Source organism: Haliaeetus albicilla, chromosome 1 (genome assembly GCF_947461875.1).
Source record: "Haliaeetus albicilla chromosome 1, bHalAlb1.1, whole genome shotgun sequence".
NCBI classification, from domain to species: domain Eukaryota; kingdom Metazoa; phylum Chordata; class Aves; order Accipitriformes; family Accipitridae; genus Haliaeetus; species Haliaeetus albicilla.
In genome coordinates, this window is record NC_091483.1 from 6370266 (window position 1) to 6391674 (window position 21409).

General features: G+C 40.9%; 1 protein-coding gene across 21 annotated transcripts in view; it reads right to left on the bottom strand.

Moving 5' to 3' along the window:
* Positions 1-21409, bottom strand: part of ANK2 (ankyrin 2) — a 381284-nt gene that overhangs the window by 184905 nt on the left and 174970 nt on the right. For 4 of the 21 annotated variants that reach the window (XM_069808594.1, XM_069808332.1, XM_069809314.1 and 1 more), the window contains exon 1: positions 13772-14249. The exons of 15 other annotated variants lie outside the window; for them this stretch is intronic. In XM_069808594.1, the coding sequence (XP_069664695.1) occupies positions 13772-13894 (123 nt within the window). In that variant the 5' untranslated portion in view covers positions 13895-14249. Of the gene's footprint in view, positions 1-13771; positions 14691-21409 lie in introns of those variants that run through there. 2 more of the 21 variants (XM_069805836.1, XM_069806548.1) reach the window with 2 other exon arrangements.

A 21409-nucleotide genomic window follows, 5' to 3' on the forward strand; every position in this document is an offset into this window, starting at 1 on the left:
AGAATACAAAGGTGTAAATATAATTAAAAATTCAAAGTATGTAAGCCTGTCACTGAATAGTCAATTCTTAAGTATTGGGGGGGGGGGGGGGGGGGTGGGTGTGTTTTTTTAGACTTGGAGTAAAAATGTTGCAAATAGAAAAGCAAAACTCCCTCTGCCCAACTCTGAAAAGAAAAAGGTCGCGGCTCCAATTTTGCAGCACTATGTAATTGCTTTGGAGTATGAGGACCATGTTTCACCTTCCGCAATGATGAACACTTAGTAACTTTTTCCAAATCTCTGCAAAGTCAAGCTTTCACTCTACATAGCAGAAATTCTGTTCGTGTAAGGGCTAAACACCACCCTGTCCTACATATTTAGCATTATGCTATTGGGACAGAAGCTTGTGCACAATTTCTTAATTGCTTTTTTGAAACGACTCAGATGCTTTTCCAATATTCTTCAGCTGGATGCTTCAATAATTTCTTGGCTCCTTTGAATATTCACCCACATTAAAAAAGGACTATTAATTAAAATAACTTATATGTATATATATTCAAATAACTCTTCTGTGTGTCCACTGCAGGATGGTTTCTATAGGAAAATTCCGTGTGTCAAACAAAAACTATCTACAAGTAGCAAAACTTTTATTCTTATTCTTGCTTAATCACCGACCACCACCTGACGCTGCATTATCTTTGCACAGTGAAGATGTACCTGGTTTTAACCCTTGCACAAATATCCTAGGTAAAGCCACAGATGCCCTAAAGTGGTACTTAGGAAGCGAAGATTTTTGTTCATTCTCTGATCCCATTTCTCACTGACAATAGAGGTCTTCCACCGCCACAAAACCCTAAAGGCTTTAAGTACCAACAAGTGTCTGTATCAATAACCTCAAAGAATTCAAAGATATAAGAGACTACATAACAGTTTAAGAAGCCGTAATACAGTTTAAATAACCTCAGCACACACAGAAAGGAACTAAAATGTATATCGCATTTATCCCTCTCTATAAAGTATGACTATCACAGGAGCTCATATACAACTGGAAGAAGCGTCTTGCCATCGTAGGGACTGCACCACACTTAGCTACATATACGCTATTATGAAGTAAGGGGAGACTGTAAGTTCAAATAGGCAGCAAACCATACTGCAGATAGCCCTTCCTGAACTGCTTAATTGAGTTACCTAAGGAAACTTAAAGGACCATTGATTGGAAGGACCTCAACTACTGGAAATTACTTTCAAAAGTAAAACCAGAGGACAATATTTAGAATTTATGTTCAAGTGGGTTAGAAGTGCACTAGCTCCTTTGCAAGGCTGAAGCAAGCACACTCATTCTTCAAAAAGCATTACATTGATGGCACATGAACATCTCAAGTTCCTGGTGTTGGGAAAAACTGCCTTCATTTTATCCCTCTGCCTTTTCCAATTTCTCTCTAATTCCATTTGTGACTTTCGAGCTCTTTCTGCTTCTCCAATTATTTTAATCATCATCTTTAGAACGTTACTAAATTTATAAATAGTTTCAGAACACCAAAGCTCTCCTCGTGCCAACAACATGGTAATTTGAACAGGTCACAGAACATAAGACTTCTCTAAAGAACATTTTGGTCCTCAAGGTATATTTGCTTAACATTATTTTCCACCATAAATAATCTCTCTTTCTACCACAGAGCAATATTACAGAAATTGAACAAACGTTCACAAATTACATTTTAAAATATAAAGCACTAAGATGGTTATGTAATATGAGGTGAATTATCTCCTGTTTGAAATCTTCTGGAAAAAAATCCTAAATCTCTTGAAATCATTAGCAAATCTTTCAGGGATTTCAATGAGTTAAGATTATATTGTTATAAAACCAAGTGTTCTCTTATAACCTTTAATTACAGTTCCCTATCTCTAAAGCATCCTTGTCCATCTCAAAAGCCTTTTCCAGAAGGAGGCTGGTTCCTCTCAAGCATTCTGGTTTCGTAACATTAAGATTGCATATTAAAGTTGGTTGATCAGCTACATTAAAAAAGGATCAAATACCGCTTCCTGCATTTCAGGCTTCTGGACCAATGATTGGTATTACAACTACATAAAGACTACAAAGTAATGATGGTTTATTGCTCAAAATAAAGGAATATGCACTGCTAAAGCCACCCAGATGACTTACAAAATGGCTAAACTGCGATAAACATGAAACTGGTGTTAATTAGCCTTTTCTACTACCTACACATTCATAAGCTGAAGCAATACCTTGGTTCCTCCTAAGCTGCCCTTAGAGAATTTCCTTTCATTCCTCCATTTTAATGAAGTTACCAAGCACTGCTAAGAGCAAACATGCGCTAAGCTTTACGTCAGAGCACTGTACCAACAGTTAAAAACAAAAGCTGCAGGGACAAATGCTCAGTGTGACTCGAAGCTACGCAGGAGCCTACAGCCCTGCGTCGGTGGTCCTGGCACCTTACCTCTGCAAATAACTGTATCCTATCGGCATTCCTTCCGTAACTGCTTTTTCATCACCAATGCCACACTGCAGGCACAGGGAAGAGAACCAAATACTAAAACAAATAGGTTAAGGGCTAAGCTTTCGCAGAAATACTGGGGAAGACGGCCAAGCACATGCTTCCTTAAGTCTGGGAGAACTCATGCTGCAATGCAGAGCTAGCTCTGCGCACAGCTATTAATTATTTCTGATTTCACTTGTTTGGGAAACCTTTTTCAAGGCCTCATCATTCACCAGTGTAATACCATGCACTGCTTCAGGGAAACAGCTCTATTAAAGTACATACTGCTAGCGCGTGTATCTGAGGAAAGAGAAGTTAGTAAATAAATTATTACCCAAGAAGCAACTGGGTGGTTTATCTATCTTCCAGAAAATGCTGCAGCCTTTGTGCTGTCCTTGTGATAATCAAGAAAAGGAAATAAAATACGACTCAGGGAATTTTTCATCGTCCTAAAAATAACCCTGATGCAGTGGTCATTCGCTGAAGTTGCCATTTGCCAAACGCAATCAGGCTGAGCAGCGCAGACAGCGTGGGTGCGGTGTCAGTGGGTGAAGGCTGGCTTCTTCACAGAAAACACAGCGACAGTATTTAGACTATAGCACATATTTGATCTAGTTGCTATGGAGTCTTCATGCATTTCTTCAGAAAAAATTTTGCAGCCATACATCAGTTGCTATTGCCACTGACCAGTCAAACTAACTTCTTTTTTTGATAAATCTAATTCATTTTTTTGTCTCCAGCAGATGCCATTTTGCAAAATGATTCCATAATCCTTAAAGCCAAGCCTGCTTTGCGCACAGCAGCTTGGCATGTCAATTTAAGGCTCACATCAGCGGTTTAAATTTTACTGAATTGCTCCTGCAAAGTCATATCACTCTACCAAAATACTTTCAAAATATACCTATCCATACATCATTTTTTTCCATGAGGAACATAAAAAGAAAGAGGTACCATTTGGAAAATGACAGTTTTTTCTTTCGCTGTTACATAAAGTTTTGTACTTTTTTTTGATTTGGTGCAAGAATGTAAGTTTTATAATGAGAGAGATCAACAGTCTTATTTCAATAACCTTTTTCCAAGAGTGACAAAACAGAGCTAATACTAAATCTGTGGAGACCCTGTGCAGAGGCTAAAACACAGATAACTTACACTGTTGCCTGACTTAACTAAGTGGAATTGAGTCTACCAGGCCTAGAGACGTGGGCGACAGCAACAATTCCTTTCCCCCAGGCAGCTCTGATATCCAGTACCCCATTCATCAGCAAAAATGGAAAGTACTTGCCGAGCATAACTATTCTTCGTTAGCTGATCGAGTCCTGAAGTTCTGCTGTTTAGTACATCTTAGTTACTGCCTCTTATTGCTACAGCAGTGACAGTATTATCAACACTGTGCATGTAATTTCTTTCCTCTCTGCTGCATCGGTGCCTTTAAAAAAAAATGAAGCAGGGGAGTAAGAAGGCTCAACAAGGTCCAGCTGCTCCTGACTAAACCATGGCCTGAGCAGTGAGGCACTAACTAGCTTTTATCTGTTCAAGTCTCCTGTTGCATTGTCAGCTTCACTGGTTTTGAGGAGTGATGTGTCCTTATTAGACATCCTGACATAGCATAAGCCAGAAAGAGTAAATAATTAAAAATAAGCTTAAATTATTAAACTTAAAACAGCCTAGAAAGGTTTGCAATTATGATTTTATAGGCTGAAATAATTTTCTACCAGCCTGGGGAAATAAGAGCTACATCCATTTTAGGTGAACACTGGTTCTCAACACTGGCTTTATTTTACACACAGAAATAAAGAGAATGCAGATCTGAATTATCAGGGAAAGAGAAATCCACACCCTTCCTCAGGTCACGTACAACAATAGCATCACATTAATATTTTCTAAATATGAAACACTACAAGTTTTTCATGACCTGATCCAACCATCTCTTCTGTAGACTATTAGTCTCAATGAACTTTTTCAGTGCATGGGCAAACAAGGTAACTTTTTAAATCTAGTGTTATTTCCCTTTCTGTTCTTATTCACTCTTCATCAGAAAGGGAAGAGAGTCCGCAATACAATCCCCACCAGCTATGGTGGGAATTTTGCTAGAGGATGAGAAGCTGACCTTAAATAGAAAAGTTCTCAGATGTGCACTCTGAAACCTATTTAGGCTCAGTTCCCTAAAACCGTCCCTTTTCCAAAGCCCTAAGTAGCTAATAAACATGCTATATTTTGAAGAGGTTAACATGCTAAATTCTTCATTAGCATCAACAAATAGATGGTAATTACAGACTTTTTTTTAATTGCAGCCTTTGTTTTCAGTCATGTGTAAAAGGGCAGGTAGCAATTAACCTGTATTGATCCGTATGTGGAAGGTCTTAGTATAGGAATGAGTGTTAACAGGGTTTTGAAGCAATCCCTGAAAAGCTATCAGCAAAATACTAAATCTATTTACAATGTATGGAACTTTTATAAACAATTACCAACAGAAAACCCTTGAACAGTGCCAACATGTTAACAATTTGTACAATGCCAACTCTTTGAACCATCCGAAATTTACTTAATTACATTTAGCAGATTTCAGTAATTCATATTATATGCTCCAATATTGTACACAGTTGTGTAACAGTGTGGATTATCTACTCCTACTTACACCTGGACATCTCCACAGACTGGTAAGGAAAAAAACCATTGATTTTAGCTGTCTAACACTAAAGGATTACTAACAGGTTGCTAACAGGAGCATTCATCAAGATGCAGTTAAGTATAGGAAAGCAGTTCTTGGCAAACTGTGTATCTTCCTCTAAAGAAGCTTCCAGTCAGGGAAGAGAAGCTTGTCAGACAGCTTTTCAAACAAAACTACCCAGTGCCACAATGACTGCAGAAAGGAATTGGAATCAATGTAGAGAACAGGAATTATTTTTAAAAATACTTCAAGTAACACCTACATTCTCAAGAAGTAACACAAAAGATATTTTGTGAGCATAGAGAGTCAAGTCAATAAAGTATGGAAATCTATTTTATTACCGGCTGTAGTATTTTGATAAAATTCTGAGGAAGGAAAAATATTAAGTTCGGACAAAGTTGATGACAAGGTCACAAAAACACATAAAATTTCTTAAAAATTAAAAGTAGCTTCAGAAATTCACACACCATTTTGTTAGGACGAGAACAGATCCTACAGGGAACAGAGGTTTTTCATCACACCTGAAAAATGCTACAGGACTGACGTTGTTGACCTACAACTCACAACTCTTTCTGACATCAGGGAATCTTTTTCTAAATAAAGACAAGTTCAGGTCTCTGCTTTGGAACATGTTCTATATTTTGACTGGAAACGAGTACAGAAAAATACTTAAAGGGGAAAGTTTTCTGTGACATTGGTCAAGAAAACACTTAATTACTGATAGCAGATCTATACTTTGTTTAGTTCTATTCTTCATAATATCTTTAGCATGGCTCTGTATGACTAATGAAGATCACTTCCTAAATCTGTATTTTCTTACTTGATTATGACCAGGACTTGAAGGGATGACTGCCAGCCACCTCATTAACCTCCAATTTACACAACGACTCACTCACAGGCATTAGCACTAAAGTAGTTTTAAAACTGCTTTAAAGTCATCATATAAGAGTTAAATATCAGACAGCATCCCAAATTGTACATCGAACTCTTCTTTCCACCTTCACTACGTTGACTAAACAGGAAGAAATTCAAATAGACACTTGACCAAGTAATACATATTTATAAAAGCACATTTGTTTCAATTCTGAAACAATACTAATGCGTGTTTGCAACAAAAAGGCTGAAAAACAATTTCTATCACAGGTCAGATGCAGCCCATGATGCTTCCCACACTCCCGATCCCCAGAAACATGCTCCAGTTGGGGTGTGAGTCTTTGCTGGAGTGAACACCATCTCAGGGAAAAAATTGCTGTTTGAATGGCAATACTCCTACTATACTGCTTATGGACCTACTCACCGTTTCCACGCTCTGGATGCACTATATGTTGGCAAATATATACACCAGGGCATGGCTCCAAATCTCACCATTGAAGTGTGATCTCTCAATGCTCATATGCCACTATTACTTCAGGTGCCAAACTCTCCCCAGGAGTTCAATGGAAAAGCCTGAGGGATTAAATTACAGAAGCCAGACTCCTAAAAGCTTGATATTTCACAGTTTAACATCTGACATCTACATTACTTTTTTAGCTCTTGACCTCCATTTGCAAAATTTCCCATTAAACACTTTTTTTTTTAATTGCTTAACATAAAACTGCCCAAACATAAAGTAATAATTCTTTTAGTTGTGCAGAAACTGTCACCAATTTAAAGGACATAACAAGACATTTTATGAGAAGGTAAACAAAGCCAAACAAAAAGCCATAAAAGTTTATCGGGGTAATTTCCCTCAATGCGTAGATGCTCTCTCAAATTTTTTAATCACTCATGGTTCCTGAGAAGTAGGATTCACACTTGTTAAATTTGTAGACACCAGATAGGTGGAGTCACTGTAGGCAGGTGCTGTCATTTCTGCTCTCGGTTGCTCTTTTTAAAGTTCAGCAAAAGTTCTTTTTACTGAAATAAACTGAGACATGAAAACTTAGACCTTTTGGACACTTTCCTAACTTTATGGAAACAATCACATTATAAGTCAATCCAGCCATAAAATCCAAAGTGTACACCATTAAATTGGATTGCATCAAAGCAGGCTCTACAATGCAAAAGGATTGAGTGTGCCAGGAACACATTTTCCTCCTCCTGTGTACATTATCTGACACAACGGAGCTGTGAGCCCAATGGTTTATCGCCATTGGGGGAAGGAAGGTAGGAGTAAGAAGCGAAGAGATATATACACATATTTGTATCGCTCCATCTCCTCATGGCTAGAGGAGAACTGTAGCCCCAGCTACCAGCAAGGAGCGGTGTACAAGCTGCCACCCAAGTAGCAGCTCTGGAGGCCCCAGTAAGTCAGATGTCCCCCTCCCAATTATTCCTCCTGCCCCATCTTCTTGTGAGGCAAATAAGGGGGAAAACTGTTACAACCTTTGTGAAAGGATTATAATATAGCTCGATTTCCCTCATTCACCCCATGCCTCCCTGCACAAGTAGCAGGGAGCGAGAGAGGATCTAAGATTCAGACCACTCCTGTGCCCATCACACCGACTAGTCGGAGGGGACAAGTACCAGTGGGTGCAACGTGTGTGCAGTATGAGCCTTAGACTCAAGCCCAAGCATGCTTCTCTTCATTGAATATGCAAGAAGAAATTATCACCACTATCTTTATTTCATGATACCTATCTACTAACCTACCCCACAATCTTGTCTGTTGAGACAATATTTGCTCCTGTATTCCAGGTATGGATTAATTCAGTATAAAGCTGCGAAGAGGCATATTTACCCAAGATACCAAAACCACACTTAGGTAAATGATCTGTGTTTTGAAATACTGTCTACACATGATTTATATTAAGACCAAATAAGTCCCGTCTTTCAAAAATTACCGAGGAAATTAAATTTAAAAATCACATATAAATCATGGTATGTTTAGACAACAACATAAAGGTGAGCAAATTTAAACTTGTAGTGGAGATCGCTCCTTTCCCATCAGAATTACAGGAATTGGAGATCACCAGTCTTTATTACAACCCCTGGCTTGCTTTATTTCAGAATATTGTGTATTTGTTCCCAGTTTAATTATGGCCAGCAATGCGAAAGTCTCAAAGAGGAGTAGAGAAATAATGACACTTGGCGCTACGGTAACATTCTGTACCTGCAGGAAGGTGAACAGAGCTTAATCCGCCATCATTTTAGAGTCCCACTTGGTTTACCTCATTTAGATTAAACCCACAGTGAACTTAGCAGCTAACTCGCCAGAGAAAGACGTACTGAATGGGACACGGATGTTAAACGCAGAGTGCCTGCACAGGCGAGTATTTGCAAGCTTCAGCAGTGTTGCAGTCACATGCCTATCACCCCTCAGATAGGACACCTAGAAACTGAAGCAGTGAATACCAATCTATTATGAAATGCAACGTCATCAAAAGAAGCTCCATTTTAGAAAGAAGCAAACAGTGGGGTTTTATTTTCATGCCAAGAAATATCTACATAATGAAAACAGAAGTTTGAGATCCAGAAGGTGAATGCTCAAAGGGCATCAGGAATAGGCACCACCTACGCAAACACTCAGTTACAAAACACCAAAAAGATTTTTTTTTTTTCATGGCTGAACAGGCATTTGAAACATCTAGAAATCCTAGTGAATCACAAAGATGTTTGCCAAGGCAACGAACAAAACATTGAACAGACAAGACATATTCAGTGCTAAAGCAAAACCAGGAGGTTAAAGCTGCAATAGATCTTGAAAGCTTCAAGCACACAGAGGTTAAACAGGGAGAGACTTTCTTTCTCTTCCTTAGCCCAACACAAACTCTATGCTGATCCTGTGGCATGTTCACACCAGGTGAGATACTGTTTGGCATCTATGAACCAAAGTAGGAGCAAGCAAGAGTGAAGAACTATATGTCCACATGACTTCCTCCGTGGGATACCTTTTTCTAGCACGCCCAAGCACTCATTAATTCCATGACTTCCCCTCCTCACTGAAGCTTTGGCCCTTCCAAAGGGATGAACTTCGTGGCTACCAGCCTCAGCACAGAGCCCACATACCAGATGACTAACACCCACCTCCCCTGCGGAAGGTACACCCGAGTTTCAAATGGGCTTTTCTACCTGGTTCTGAGACAAATGTGACATCATTTTCTACATGAATTTTGTAACATCAGAGTTCTTTCTCATATTCAGTTTGTGAAAAAGGAGATGGCAATGTGAAAAAAAGTCTGCTGTTGAAGGAAAACAACAGTCCCTGTCTTCTGCAGCTACATGATGGGAGCCATTTACTGAACACTGGGTCTTCCCCATACACACCTGAATTATGCTGACAGCAGCAGCTCTTTACTTCTCCCTCCACCCTTGTCTTTCTGCAGATACTGCCTAGCAGCAGCAGCTCTGTGTGAGCTTTGAAAGCGCCTAGGGTGCCAAGTAAAGGACAAAATTCACCGAGAAGCAATTGTTTCCCAATCTCTTTTGGCAAGCAATGGTGAATATTCCAGAGACTGTGGGACATTTAATGCTGGAGGATGCTGGACTCAGGAGCCTGGCCTTTAAAAAAGATATAAAAGTTTAAAAAACTTTTTTTAAACTGTGTATTTAAATACTAAATAAATACCCACCTACTGCCAGTAGAGCCCAGAGGTGAAACTCTGCCCTCATCACTGATGGTAAAAGGGTAAACAGGCCACAGCTTCCCATGTTTGTACATTCAAAAATCAGTTTTGTTTGGCAGCAAAATCAGTTTTCGATAACAGCTTTTTTGGTTTAAGGTTTTATTTTTTGTGGGTTTTCAAAAATCTTTTAAACACTTGTCACATGCAAAGACAGGAAGCTCTGTCTGCTTTGAAAAGCATTTTAGACAGGGAAACGCAAGTATGTGTTACATACTGCCAGGGGCTAGGAAGCTGGATTCCAAGACTGTAATTCCAGCTTTGCTGCTGACTCAGTGAGTGACCATCACGTAATCACACCATTTCCCTTTCCTCACTCCACAAAACATGAGCCATATTCAGCTATCTCAAAAGACACTGCGAGGCAAGTGGAGCTGGGCCTTACACATCCTGAATTTAGGTATAATAGAATCAGTCATGCCTAAATTTCAATAAATTCTACATATTTTAAGCTGCTCACCTCCTGTGTTACTACCTGGCTTTTAATGCTCTTGATACATTCGGGTACCCGTGTAACTATTCAGGCCGCTCTGGGTTTTTTGTTTACATACGTGTATTTGCGTCAGTATGTGGTTTTCAACAGTGCAAGAAAAGATTGCATGCATAAAAGTGGAAATTTCCCACTTGAATGCAAGACGAGCAGAGCTGACTCTTGTCAACTGGCTTTAAAAAGCAATCAAGTCAGTCTCAGAAAGAATGCAGGAGAGGGTCTTGAAATTTGTCTTCAGCCCTCAAACACCTTTTTCCAATTTTGGGGTGTGGAATAATTCTGTTAATTTTTAAAGAACTACAGATGTCTAAGGACTGCAAAGACATCATCTGAGCAAGAATGCTGCTGATGCTGGCCCTTCTCCCAGCTGTGCTAATGGCCAGGGAGTTGTTATTGTCCAGAGCTATGTCCAGTAGCAGACATGATGACATTTAAGAACATTCTGGTCCTACAGAAGCAGAAGCTACAGCCATGGTTTGTAATGCTGCTATCAAGACAGATGATGATCATACTGCAAAACATCATTTAGCAAAATACTCAAGAGAAGAGGCAAAGGCACAAAGATCCCACACCCTGCAGTATCCCAGTATCCCTGGAAGCTAGAAGCAGCGTGGGACAGTACTAATAGATGCCCAGCATGCTGGCAGAGTGGAAGAGCTGAAGTCATGGCCCTTCATTATCCTCTTTTGCATAATCAGGATGTTCCAGGCTCAGAGAAAAAGTTTCCATCCCAAATCAGCACTTCACGCACACAGCATGTATCGGTACATGGCATATATCCAAATGAGATTTTGAAAACACAGTTCACAATACCTTATGTGAGCATATTCCCCCTCTCACTATAGTTCCTACAAACAAAATGGATCTCTGTTGTACTGAAAATCCAGTCACTGCAATGCAATAGCTTTTAAATAAATCACAAAGCTGAGACCATATTCCCCATATAAAGAGTTTAAGTGCCGAGAGCAATCAGACAATACTCCTTTACATTTTGTGGCTCTTGGGTGCACATACAATTTGTTCATAGCCTCCATTTTCCAAGGAAGTCAACAAATACTGAGAGGGCTCTGCACCTACTAGGAGATAGTCACATTTCACAGTCGAACAATTTATTTTTCTTCAGCAATTGAAGTGACATATATATAAATATATATCTCTCTCAGATACATGTATCTCTCTTAAATTGATTAATAAATACAAATATTATATATAACATATATGGTTTGTGTATATTGTGTACATGAGCGTGTGTGTATACATATTCACATATCTAATGTGCTCTACACTATGCATTCTGCACAGTGTAAGCATGTATACATACAAACATAAACAAAGTCATACTTGTGTTCCTGTATGTCTCATGCAGAAAGAGCAAGAGGCAAGATGCCCGGCCTAACCCACACCCATACCATCTGAAGGCAAGTTTAGGGTGCAGCCAAGCACTTGTTTATGTAACAGCAAGGTACAGCCGCAGTAAAAGGGAGACAGGAGCGAAGGCCATCGCTGAATATTAAAAAAGAAATGCAAACAACGTTAAGGCATTCTCCATATTTTCTAAGCAAAGACTATTGGCGTTTCCTAGATCTGAAAATCTGATTAGGAGCCTGCATCATCATACATTATTACTAACACGAATGCGGCCTGAGCCTGTCTACTGGCAGTCAGGGATATGCAGCACTCCAGAAAAAGAGATAGCAGGAGGGGCAGTATTAATTCTATCCAGCTTTAATTAAAGTAGTAGAATACACACTTGAATCAAACACATTGATGAAACAGGATATGTGAAAATCAGGAAAAACAACACACACTGTGATGAAGTAACTGAGACAGGTGCTAGGCAAACATGGGGGGGGGGGGACGGACACCAAACCTCCAGCAAGGTCATCCACACATTAAATAAATTTTTTAAAAAGACTGTTTTGCAGAGAATTCCACAATCAAAAATGTAATCGCAAAAACTACCTTATGCTGCAGTGTCCCATTTAGGGGATTAGGATAGTAATCACAATCTGCCCCAAGCAGCTCTGCCCCAGCATTGAAGCACTACATACATTAGAAATTACATTCTTGTTTTGATAAAGAGAATTCTAATGCAGCTTAATAAACTCTGCAAAGAGAGCCTTTTAAAAGTCAGGGAGATCACATCCAGAGGTCCCAAAGGTATCAAACAGCCTCAGTAATTTTATTTAAGTCATGCAGTTCAGAATATGAAAATCCATAAGCCTGAATGTAAAATGAACTCAGATTTTCCCAGGTATGCCAAGGGAGCAGATGGCTTCTGAATCCTAGAGATCTGCCAAAAGAATCCGTAAATTCAAACATTACATTGCTGGATTCTATTCTTTTTCTTTCCACAGAAAGATCTGTGTTTACATGCAATGTAGCAGAAAAGAAAAGAAAGGACAGATTATGTCTCTGGATAGTATCCCTTCCAGAAGAAATCTATGAAGAATGGATCAAAACATGGTGTCAGTGAATGAGTTAATGCATACCACAACCTACAGAGATTCTGAAGATGGGAGAAAAGAAATGGCAATGAGGAGGCATTAACACAGGCACTCCCAATGTAATACAGTCCTAAAGCTAGCCTTAACAGAACCTTCAGGTTTTTTAATGTTTTCTCCACTACTGTATTTTATTTGTGTCCTTGGAAACTACAGAGTGATGTGGCAAATAAATTCTCTCTCGATTTTTTTTGTTCTCGCCCCCCCCCCCCGGGCAATCGGAGATGTCATTCCTCATTTCTAACACAGAAGAAAAATAATAGTCAGTTATAAATTAGGAAAAACCTCCCCAAAATCTGAAGCATCTAAATAGGTATGCCTTAACAGAATCAAAGATTGCCACCAGCAACAGACACAAAAAACCAATACATTGCAGACTTGTTTCAGGCCCTAGCTAGAAAAATACACCTGCAGTGTACAGTCTAAATACACTGAATCACGGCTGCTAGCCCAGGCTCAGTTACTGATACCTAACTGCATAACGACTCAGCTGATACGCCTAGCACCACAAGACAGGCCTTACACGCAGCATTTAGTATTGCTGGTGATGTGGGGACTGGAACTAAAAATGGGAAATGGGGGGAAAATGCTGTCGGGAAGTACAGAACTGCACCTTCACGCTGCAAAGCACAAGTGCAGCCACCTCCCTCCCTGACAACTTCTTCAGATCAGCTGGACACTCGAAACACCTGGGTCCTGAATGATGACATGCAACTCTAGCCCTTTTGGGGATGAAGGGAAGAGGGCAATACTGGTGTGCCAATGGCCATCTTTATTTGCACGTTCCCTGTGTAGCTGTGAACTGCCATGACTGGTAGCACTTCAATCTCCAACCTCACTGCAGCTGGGCTAAGCCCACAGCAGGGTTCGGAGATGGTGGGAAGGGATGCAAATGGAAAATATGATATGAAAGGTTAGGAAAATGAAGGGGAGAGCATTACACAGGGCAAAAAACACCTGTGAAGCACTGCACAGAAAGAGAAGGGTCGGGGGGGTGGAAAGGGAGAAGGGGGCTGTTTTTCCCCTCATACCTTGCGTTTCCGATCTGCCCTAGAGATTTTCCGCTGCCTTTTCCTTTCCTTCTCAAGGTTTCTCTCCCTCTCTTCGAGTTCAGACTCTCGAACTTTTTTAATGGAAGCGGCTGCATGAGCCATTTTGGAGAGGAAAACCCCAGCTTCAAGAAAGCCGTTTCCACCACACGCAGATATCCAGGTGATTTATTTTTTTCTGCAAGGGCACTCGCTGCAAGCCAGAACTTCACGGTGTAATCCACTCTTCCTCCTCCGGCACCCCAGAAGAGGTCACGGCTCTGCTTCAGCCTCTGCAGCACCCATAACTCAGAAGCACGAGAGCCACGTCCACACACGCGATGTGCAAAAGTGCTCGCAGCCACACACACACAACCAGAGAGCAGGCGGCAAATATCTGCTAGCAGGCTGAAACTGCTTCAGCTTGGCTGAGACTGCAAGTGAAGAGAAGCCTCAGACTTAGCTGGTGAGCAAAAAAAATAATAAAGGGAAAAGAAAAAAAAAAAAAACAAAAAACAAACCAAGAAAGAAAAATCGGCCTTTAAACACACAGCACCAAATTGGAAAGGTCTTTTGGGGTTCCTCCAGATAGGCTGCGTCTTCTGACTGGGAGGAAGGCTCCACTTCAGCATCACCACCAGGTGGAGGAGGGGGCAGCTCCCTTCAGCTTCTCACATCGCCTTTATGCAGGGCGAGAAGAAAATGGTGCAGTCTGACTTACTGACTTGCTGCTGCTGCGACCGTCTGTGCTGGAGCCCAGCATATGCTTTCCTGCTCTTCTCCTCCTCACGAGCTTTCCTTACTGCTGAGTCGGTCAATAGGAAACCAGGAGCAAAAGCTGCCGAGCTCAGAGAGACCAGCCTCAGCCTGCTCACCTGCAGGCAGCATGGAGAGCCGCCTGGAAACGGCTTGCAATATTCAAGTCCTCATTGTGCCTTTATGCAGCCACGTGAGGCTGCATCAGGAGAGCCGCATTAAGCAGCGAACCAAACGCAGCGAGGAGGGGGACGCTGCTTGGGGAAGCACGCAGCGTAATCTGGGCTCAGCCTGCCCCGCTCAGCTCAACTCCACGGAGGTAAAAATAATACCACCGAGTGTGCTGTTCGTTATTATTCTATGCCAAAAGCTGCTTTCAGATGCTTCCTAAGACAACTTGGGAAACCCCGTGTTGAAGATGGAGAATGATTATAGCTGCGGACCAACAGAGACCAAAAGAAACAGAGACAACACATTGTTAATTAGTCTTCCCCTTGTCACCCCCGCCCCAGATACCATTTGGGTTTGGGACGTTAATTTATAGCGTTAATATTAGAGACAGATGGATCTCTCATTCCCTCACTGCTTATCCCCCTGCTAAAACCAGCATATCAAAGCTCGACTCTCACCTCCCTGGATAACTGTCATCACTATTAGCGTCAAGCATTTATTCATCAAAATAGGACACGTGTAGATAAAAAGAGCCTTTACATTAGTCCCTGGCAGACAGCTGATCGCATTTCAACTCCCTCCAGCCCCACTGATCCGGCCTCTTCCAGGCAGGTCCTGAGGGAGAGGAGGACTGCGACGCTCCGACACAGCAGAGATGTTTGCATCCCTGGCTTAGCCACCCCAGAGAAGCTAAGGATATGGGACCTCACCAACGGCAGCACTAAAAATCACCAAATCAAAGCAGCAATCTCTTAGTCAGGTTTCCCTCTGCAATATATTCCTTGACTTCAGACTGAATTTGACTGAATGGCCACTAGACCCGAGCACCGTGAATTTCACTCTAATACAGCACCACCAAATCAGTAACAGATGTCCTGTGAGCTCTTCATGTGACAACAGCTCATAGACCAGGCCTAATCCTGACCTCACGGTATTTTTGTACCCACAGAACTTGGTTGTTTTCAGTTCACAACAACCAAACTCATTTATTATTACCATGGAACTGACCATTATTGATAGCTTGTGCTTTTACTATAAGGTTTCACTTTGAGAATTTCACAAATTTCGAAGACCAAATTTTCACAAAGTACTTACATATATGGAAACTACAAAGCACTATAAAGGCACCTTTAAAACAGGTATCTATTTTGTGTTTGAGCCAGTGATCTGCGCACTCCATCAAAAATGTATTTCTCTAGCAGAAGAACACATCAGAAGCAGCAGGGTACAGAGTGCCACCCAAGCCTTTTTCCGGATCCCCTGTACATACAGGCTGATTTTCTCACAGTTGTTCCCATTTGTGAGAAACTAGGCTACACAAAACTAACGGCTAAAACACAAGCAGTAGCTGCAGCAACAGCCACCAGCAAAGTGAGACAGGTGGAGGCAGCCAAAGGGATAAAATAAAGGAGAGAATTGGATTCTTTAATAGGACTGTAGCTTGCCTTGCCTTCTTAACATCATATGAACCTCACAGGTAACATCACTTGTAAACCAGAAATGAACAACTGGTAATTTAGGACTCTACCTTCTTGATACAGTGGGAAAGCGTTCATCTTCCCAACCTTTTCCTGGGACCTTAAGCAAGAAATTTGAAAATAAGACCAAATCACCGGTACTTTGTAACCCACACTACACAAGAGAAAAAAAATCAGATGCTTGAATTGAACAACTGCTGCCGAGTAAGACATAATGAAATAGCAAATATTCTTTAGAAGATCGCTGGCAAAGAACTTCAGATCGGTTCTATGAGTTCACTATTATGCCCCATAAACATTTCCCCCCTAACCTCAAAGAGACACAAAAATACTTCATCATCGCATGGGGGCGGGGGGGAAGTAACTTTCAATAGATTATTTTAGAAAGAACATACCCAGTCTGGGGAGAAGAACATAAAGTATGTATCGCTTAATAACTTGACACAGCTAATATCCCTGCAGGAAAGAAGTGTTCTGTTTTAAGATAGCAAGATTTTACTAACAAAAGTAGAAAATGGCTTGTCATCACCCTGCATATACAGATCTTAAAAATAAATCCTTCTGCAGACATCAGTTTGAAGATTAAATTTTCAAGATCTGTTCAGTAAAAATGGAGACTGAGCAATTTCCCCCTAAACACAGAAAATATATTGTGAAGCTGCTACTTAAGAAAAACAGAATATCCTGTGATGCTGCCACAAACGGTATGTAGGAGGGGAGTGGGAGAGTGGGCAGATGCACAATAACATAAAAAGAACACAGTACCAGAAAAAGGGTGGGTTTTCTCTGAAAAGCATTTGTAATCATTAGCTCTGTAGAAATACATAACTCGTGAGATCCAACTAATTCCCATTTGGGATAATAAAGCTTATAAGAGTTCAACCAGTACAATGTGCTGTGTGATTTGTGAATAGGTTCTGAGTGACTAACCTCACCACGACATCCACAGATGTGTGGGCGCTTAATTAGGGTTACAGCTCCTATCTGCCTGGTTTACAAATTGGCATAAATCATTAACTTCCTGACCTGATCTCCTAATTTCACATTCTCCAGGTTTTGTTGTTTTAACCTGACCCACCAGCTGCAACAATAAGCTCCTGCACTGCGGTGCTTTATTAGCCACGGCTATGATCAGCACTTGGTTTTAACTGCCAGCCTTTCAGGTAGAGAGACATGATTTGCTGAGCAAATCAGCATTTTCTGTCTATAGAAACCTACTGGATGAAAATCAACAGTAATTGAGTACAAGAGGAGAGGATGTAAGTAAGTGGAAGCATATCCACTAACAGGGGTCCGTCTCCTCAAGATGAAGTTCTCTCCACATACATCACGTGGGCAGTGCAAAAACAAAGTTAAAACCAAGCCTAGAAATAATGCCAAAAAAATGTGACTCAAATCTGTTCTCATTATTTCCCAGAGTTACAAAAAAAGGGAGGAAGTGATGGAGCAGGAAACGCCTTTCATGCCTCAAAGCCAGAATGAAGACTGTTCTTTCCAGTTCTAAGGTGCTAGCACATTCAGGAAATCGGCTGGAAATCAAAATTGGTTTCAAACAGCTAAAAATGGGAAAGGGCTGTCCCAGGCAATAGTTTGGTAGGGATGAAAGTTGGGCAATTCAACATTTTGTCTAGCATTGTGGAATACCCTTCTGGACAAGGCAGACAGCAATTCTGTAGGGGAATTAGGTTCCCTCCAAAGTGATGCACTGCCCAACTTGTACGTAGTACCTAACGAGCATATCTACGTGCTATTTTGCAAGGATACAACAACCACCGTCTCTGTCCTTAGGAGTTGTGCAGTGATTTAAACTTCTGCTCCTTGCTGAAAGGCAGGACACATTAGATCGGGCTTGAAGATGTGCACGCACAGCCGTTCGTGGCCTAGAAACCAGAGAGCACTGACCTGCAGAATTAGCTCACCTCTACCCATGACCATGGATGTCAACCTACCCTCTCTGTTGTTATTCTAGCTGGGTTAAATGTCAGAGGTAGGCATCCTTGTCCCTCTAGTCAGGAAACTCTTCTCTGAACACTTCCTCTTGAGGGATGAGGATAGAAATGATGGAATATTTTTGATAGGGGCAAAAATACTTGGGAGTGCCAGAGCACTCCAACGTACAGTAACAATGTACTTAATTCAACCATTTAAAACAATTTGGATGGATCGTGTGCATTAGCATATTCAGCCATTTCAATACCTACAGAATTACATATTCCTAGAAAAAAAAACACAAAATAATTCTTGTGGAAAGTAAAAGCAGAAAGCTAACTATGGAACTATATGCTACATATATAAATTGCCTCCTGTCTCACTTATTGTTTAATCCACACTCTTCTCACACACAGTAGCACTTGTCCTAATTCTAAAGGTACAATAACCCTGGAAGTCACTTAGCAATCACATATCCATACTGTATAGGTTTCATTTTATAATTTCCTGAAAGAAAAAATATAAAGGTTAAAAAAAGGCTCTAGACTCACTTTCTTGTTACTGAATGTGTGAACACAATGTGTTCTAGAAAGCTCTAGTACTGAACTGGTACTGAAAAGATGATCTATGAAACTATGTTCTGGCTGTTTTCTGTACCTTGATTAAATCCATTTTATTAATTGAAAAGAGGCAATACAGAAGAAGAAATGAAAAAGGGCAAGTTATGGCACACATGTTAATAAACATAGATCAGACCAGTCTTAATGTCTTTCCCTTCTTTTCTGTTATACCACCTGGGTATAATTCACAGCACTGACAGGTTTAATGGTCAGTTTAGGGGTCATTACAGATAACACAGTAATATTTGCAATACCATACCCTCCCTTGCACAGCAGGTTTCTCTCTTGAAGGTGTTCAGTTCAACACTGACAAACTTTAAATGTAATTAATAATTGCACCAGAAAAAAAGATACTGCTTAGATACCTTCATCTTGAAAGAGTTACTGAAAATATTAATCTACTCTTAAAAAATTAAATTTTTATATATTACAGATAAAAAACTGAGCTAGCATGGTTACATGTCTGCTCCTAAGAACATAAGGGCAATCCCTGTGGGATGAGACCACAGTCTTCCATCTCCAACAGTAGCCAAAAATCAGATACCTAGCAAAGGGTAGAAGAGGGCAAATGTATGACATTTTCAAGTACTCTCCCAGCTTCTGGTCATTTCAGACCAATGGACATTTGTGCTAGACGTTTCAATTTACGCAATCATCCTCACAGCCTGTTTTCCATTAACTTGTTCAGTCTCCCTCTGAACCTTTCGATTTTCCAGCATCCGTGACATATTAAGGCAGAGTTCTGCAGCTTAACTACACATTCGAAGTACCATTGTCACAGGCAACTGCTTACAGACCAGCAAAAAAGGCAAGATAAAATAATTGCCATTCTCAAATCATAAAAGTCCTTGCAGTCATCCTTTATGACCGTCCAAGCCGTGCCGTGACAAAGCAATGCTTCGCACACACCACCAACTTTCTGAACACCGAGAATAGGATTTAGAAAAGCCCTTCAGAGACTGATGCCTCCGGTTTAAATAAATATCCCAAATACGAGGTAAAGACATTCCAGCTGTGTCAAAGTTGGCAATTCGAGAAGAGTATTTTTTTCATCAGAATCCTAAATAAACTAGAGATAGATATTTCTGACAAGAGTGCCCATTTTGCAGTTTTCTGGTGACAGCTAAGTTGCATTAATTCTAAATATCGCTCCACTTATTTTAGTTTTTATATCGATTGAAAATATTGACGTCACATTCTATTTTAACTAAGTCAAACAGGACCTCACCCAATAGCTCGCTAAGGGCAACAGCAGACATTTTATTGATTTAAATGGACTTTGGATCAGGACCACAATCATTTAAATTCAACACCGCAGTGTGCCTTCTCATATTCCTTCCTGTCCTGGCCTTCCTGCCCTCCCTTCTTTCGTCTTTGATTATTGCGTTCGGTTTTGATCTTGTGGGGACAGAAGCTGCTATTAATGCAAAGAAGGAGCCAAGGGATCATCCTGAAGGTGCTGCAGATCTGCCACGTCCGATTCTCAGAATGCGCAGTGTGTTCCTCAGACTCTCTCCTCGGACTCCCCAGCCACTGCAATGACAGCCGCTGGATCTGCTGCAAAGGGGCTCAGTCACTCGCCCACGCAGGGCCCCATCTTTTGCCGGTGCAGCTTGCCAATCTGGTCTCTGCTCTGCTGACAACGCAAGAGAGGCCACCCACAGCCAGGAGTAGGACAGTTTGTTGAGGTCTACATTCATCCTGCCTGCTCCCCAGCTACCGTCTAGTGCCACAGACAAGTGGTCCAACACCCTGAGGGAACGCTCCTTCTCTAACCCTGTGAGGTGGATACCTGCCTTCCTCTGTGTGACCAGATGTAGTCTCTCTAGTCAGAAGACAGGAAAGCTGAAGGGAGTGGCTAAGACTTTAAAGCTTTTGATTTTTATGACAAAAATAAGCGTTTTAACTTTTTTTGCTTGAATGCCTTCCCATATAATGATCTGGTCTGTTCTCAGAAGGCTTTTTTCCACCTTTTTTTCTGAGCATTTGCATTATAGCCAGATACTGCTGTATTACATTAACTCTGAGAGACGGGGCATATTTCAAGCTCAAGGGCAACTAACTGAGAAAAAGTGACAGAAAGCAAGTTATATGCTGAAGGGTACTTCCATACATTGCACTTGTGTCCCTAACGGATCAATCCTACCACTTGTGATTAAAAAGTCTTATTACTTGTTTTCCCAGAAACCAGGGCAGTCTTTCCAATGAGCTGCCTGACGAGTCAAAAGCAGGGCTCTTTATTCTAACCCCACTGACTTATCTGATGTAATAGTTGATTGCATTCAGAAATTATCCCGTTACAATAACGTGGCTGGACTACAATGTTGTATGTAGTATAACCAATTTAACAGGAGCATTTGTTGATCTGCAAACAGAATTCTGTTATCTCACAGCTAAGGGCTTCAGGATGATGTAAAGAAAAATAGCTTTACAAATGATAACGATAGGAAAAATAATTATGCCTGGGCAACAAGAGCTTACAACAGGAAAAATGATTTGGTTGCCACTGCATCGGAACCCTGTAAGCCAGCATGACCCAGATCTCATCCACTTTAAATCCTTTCAGTTGCAACCTAGATGCTGCACATAATCAGCTCTGCTTAAGCATCCCTGCTGTTACGTGTAAAAACGTACCTGTGCTTTGGCGCTGGACCAGCTCACATGGATTCACATTTGAATGGGCCCTA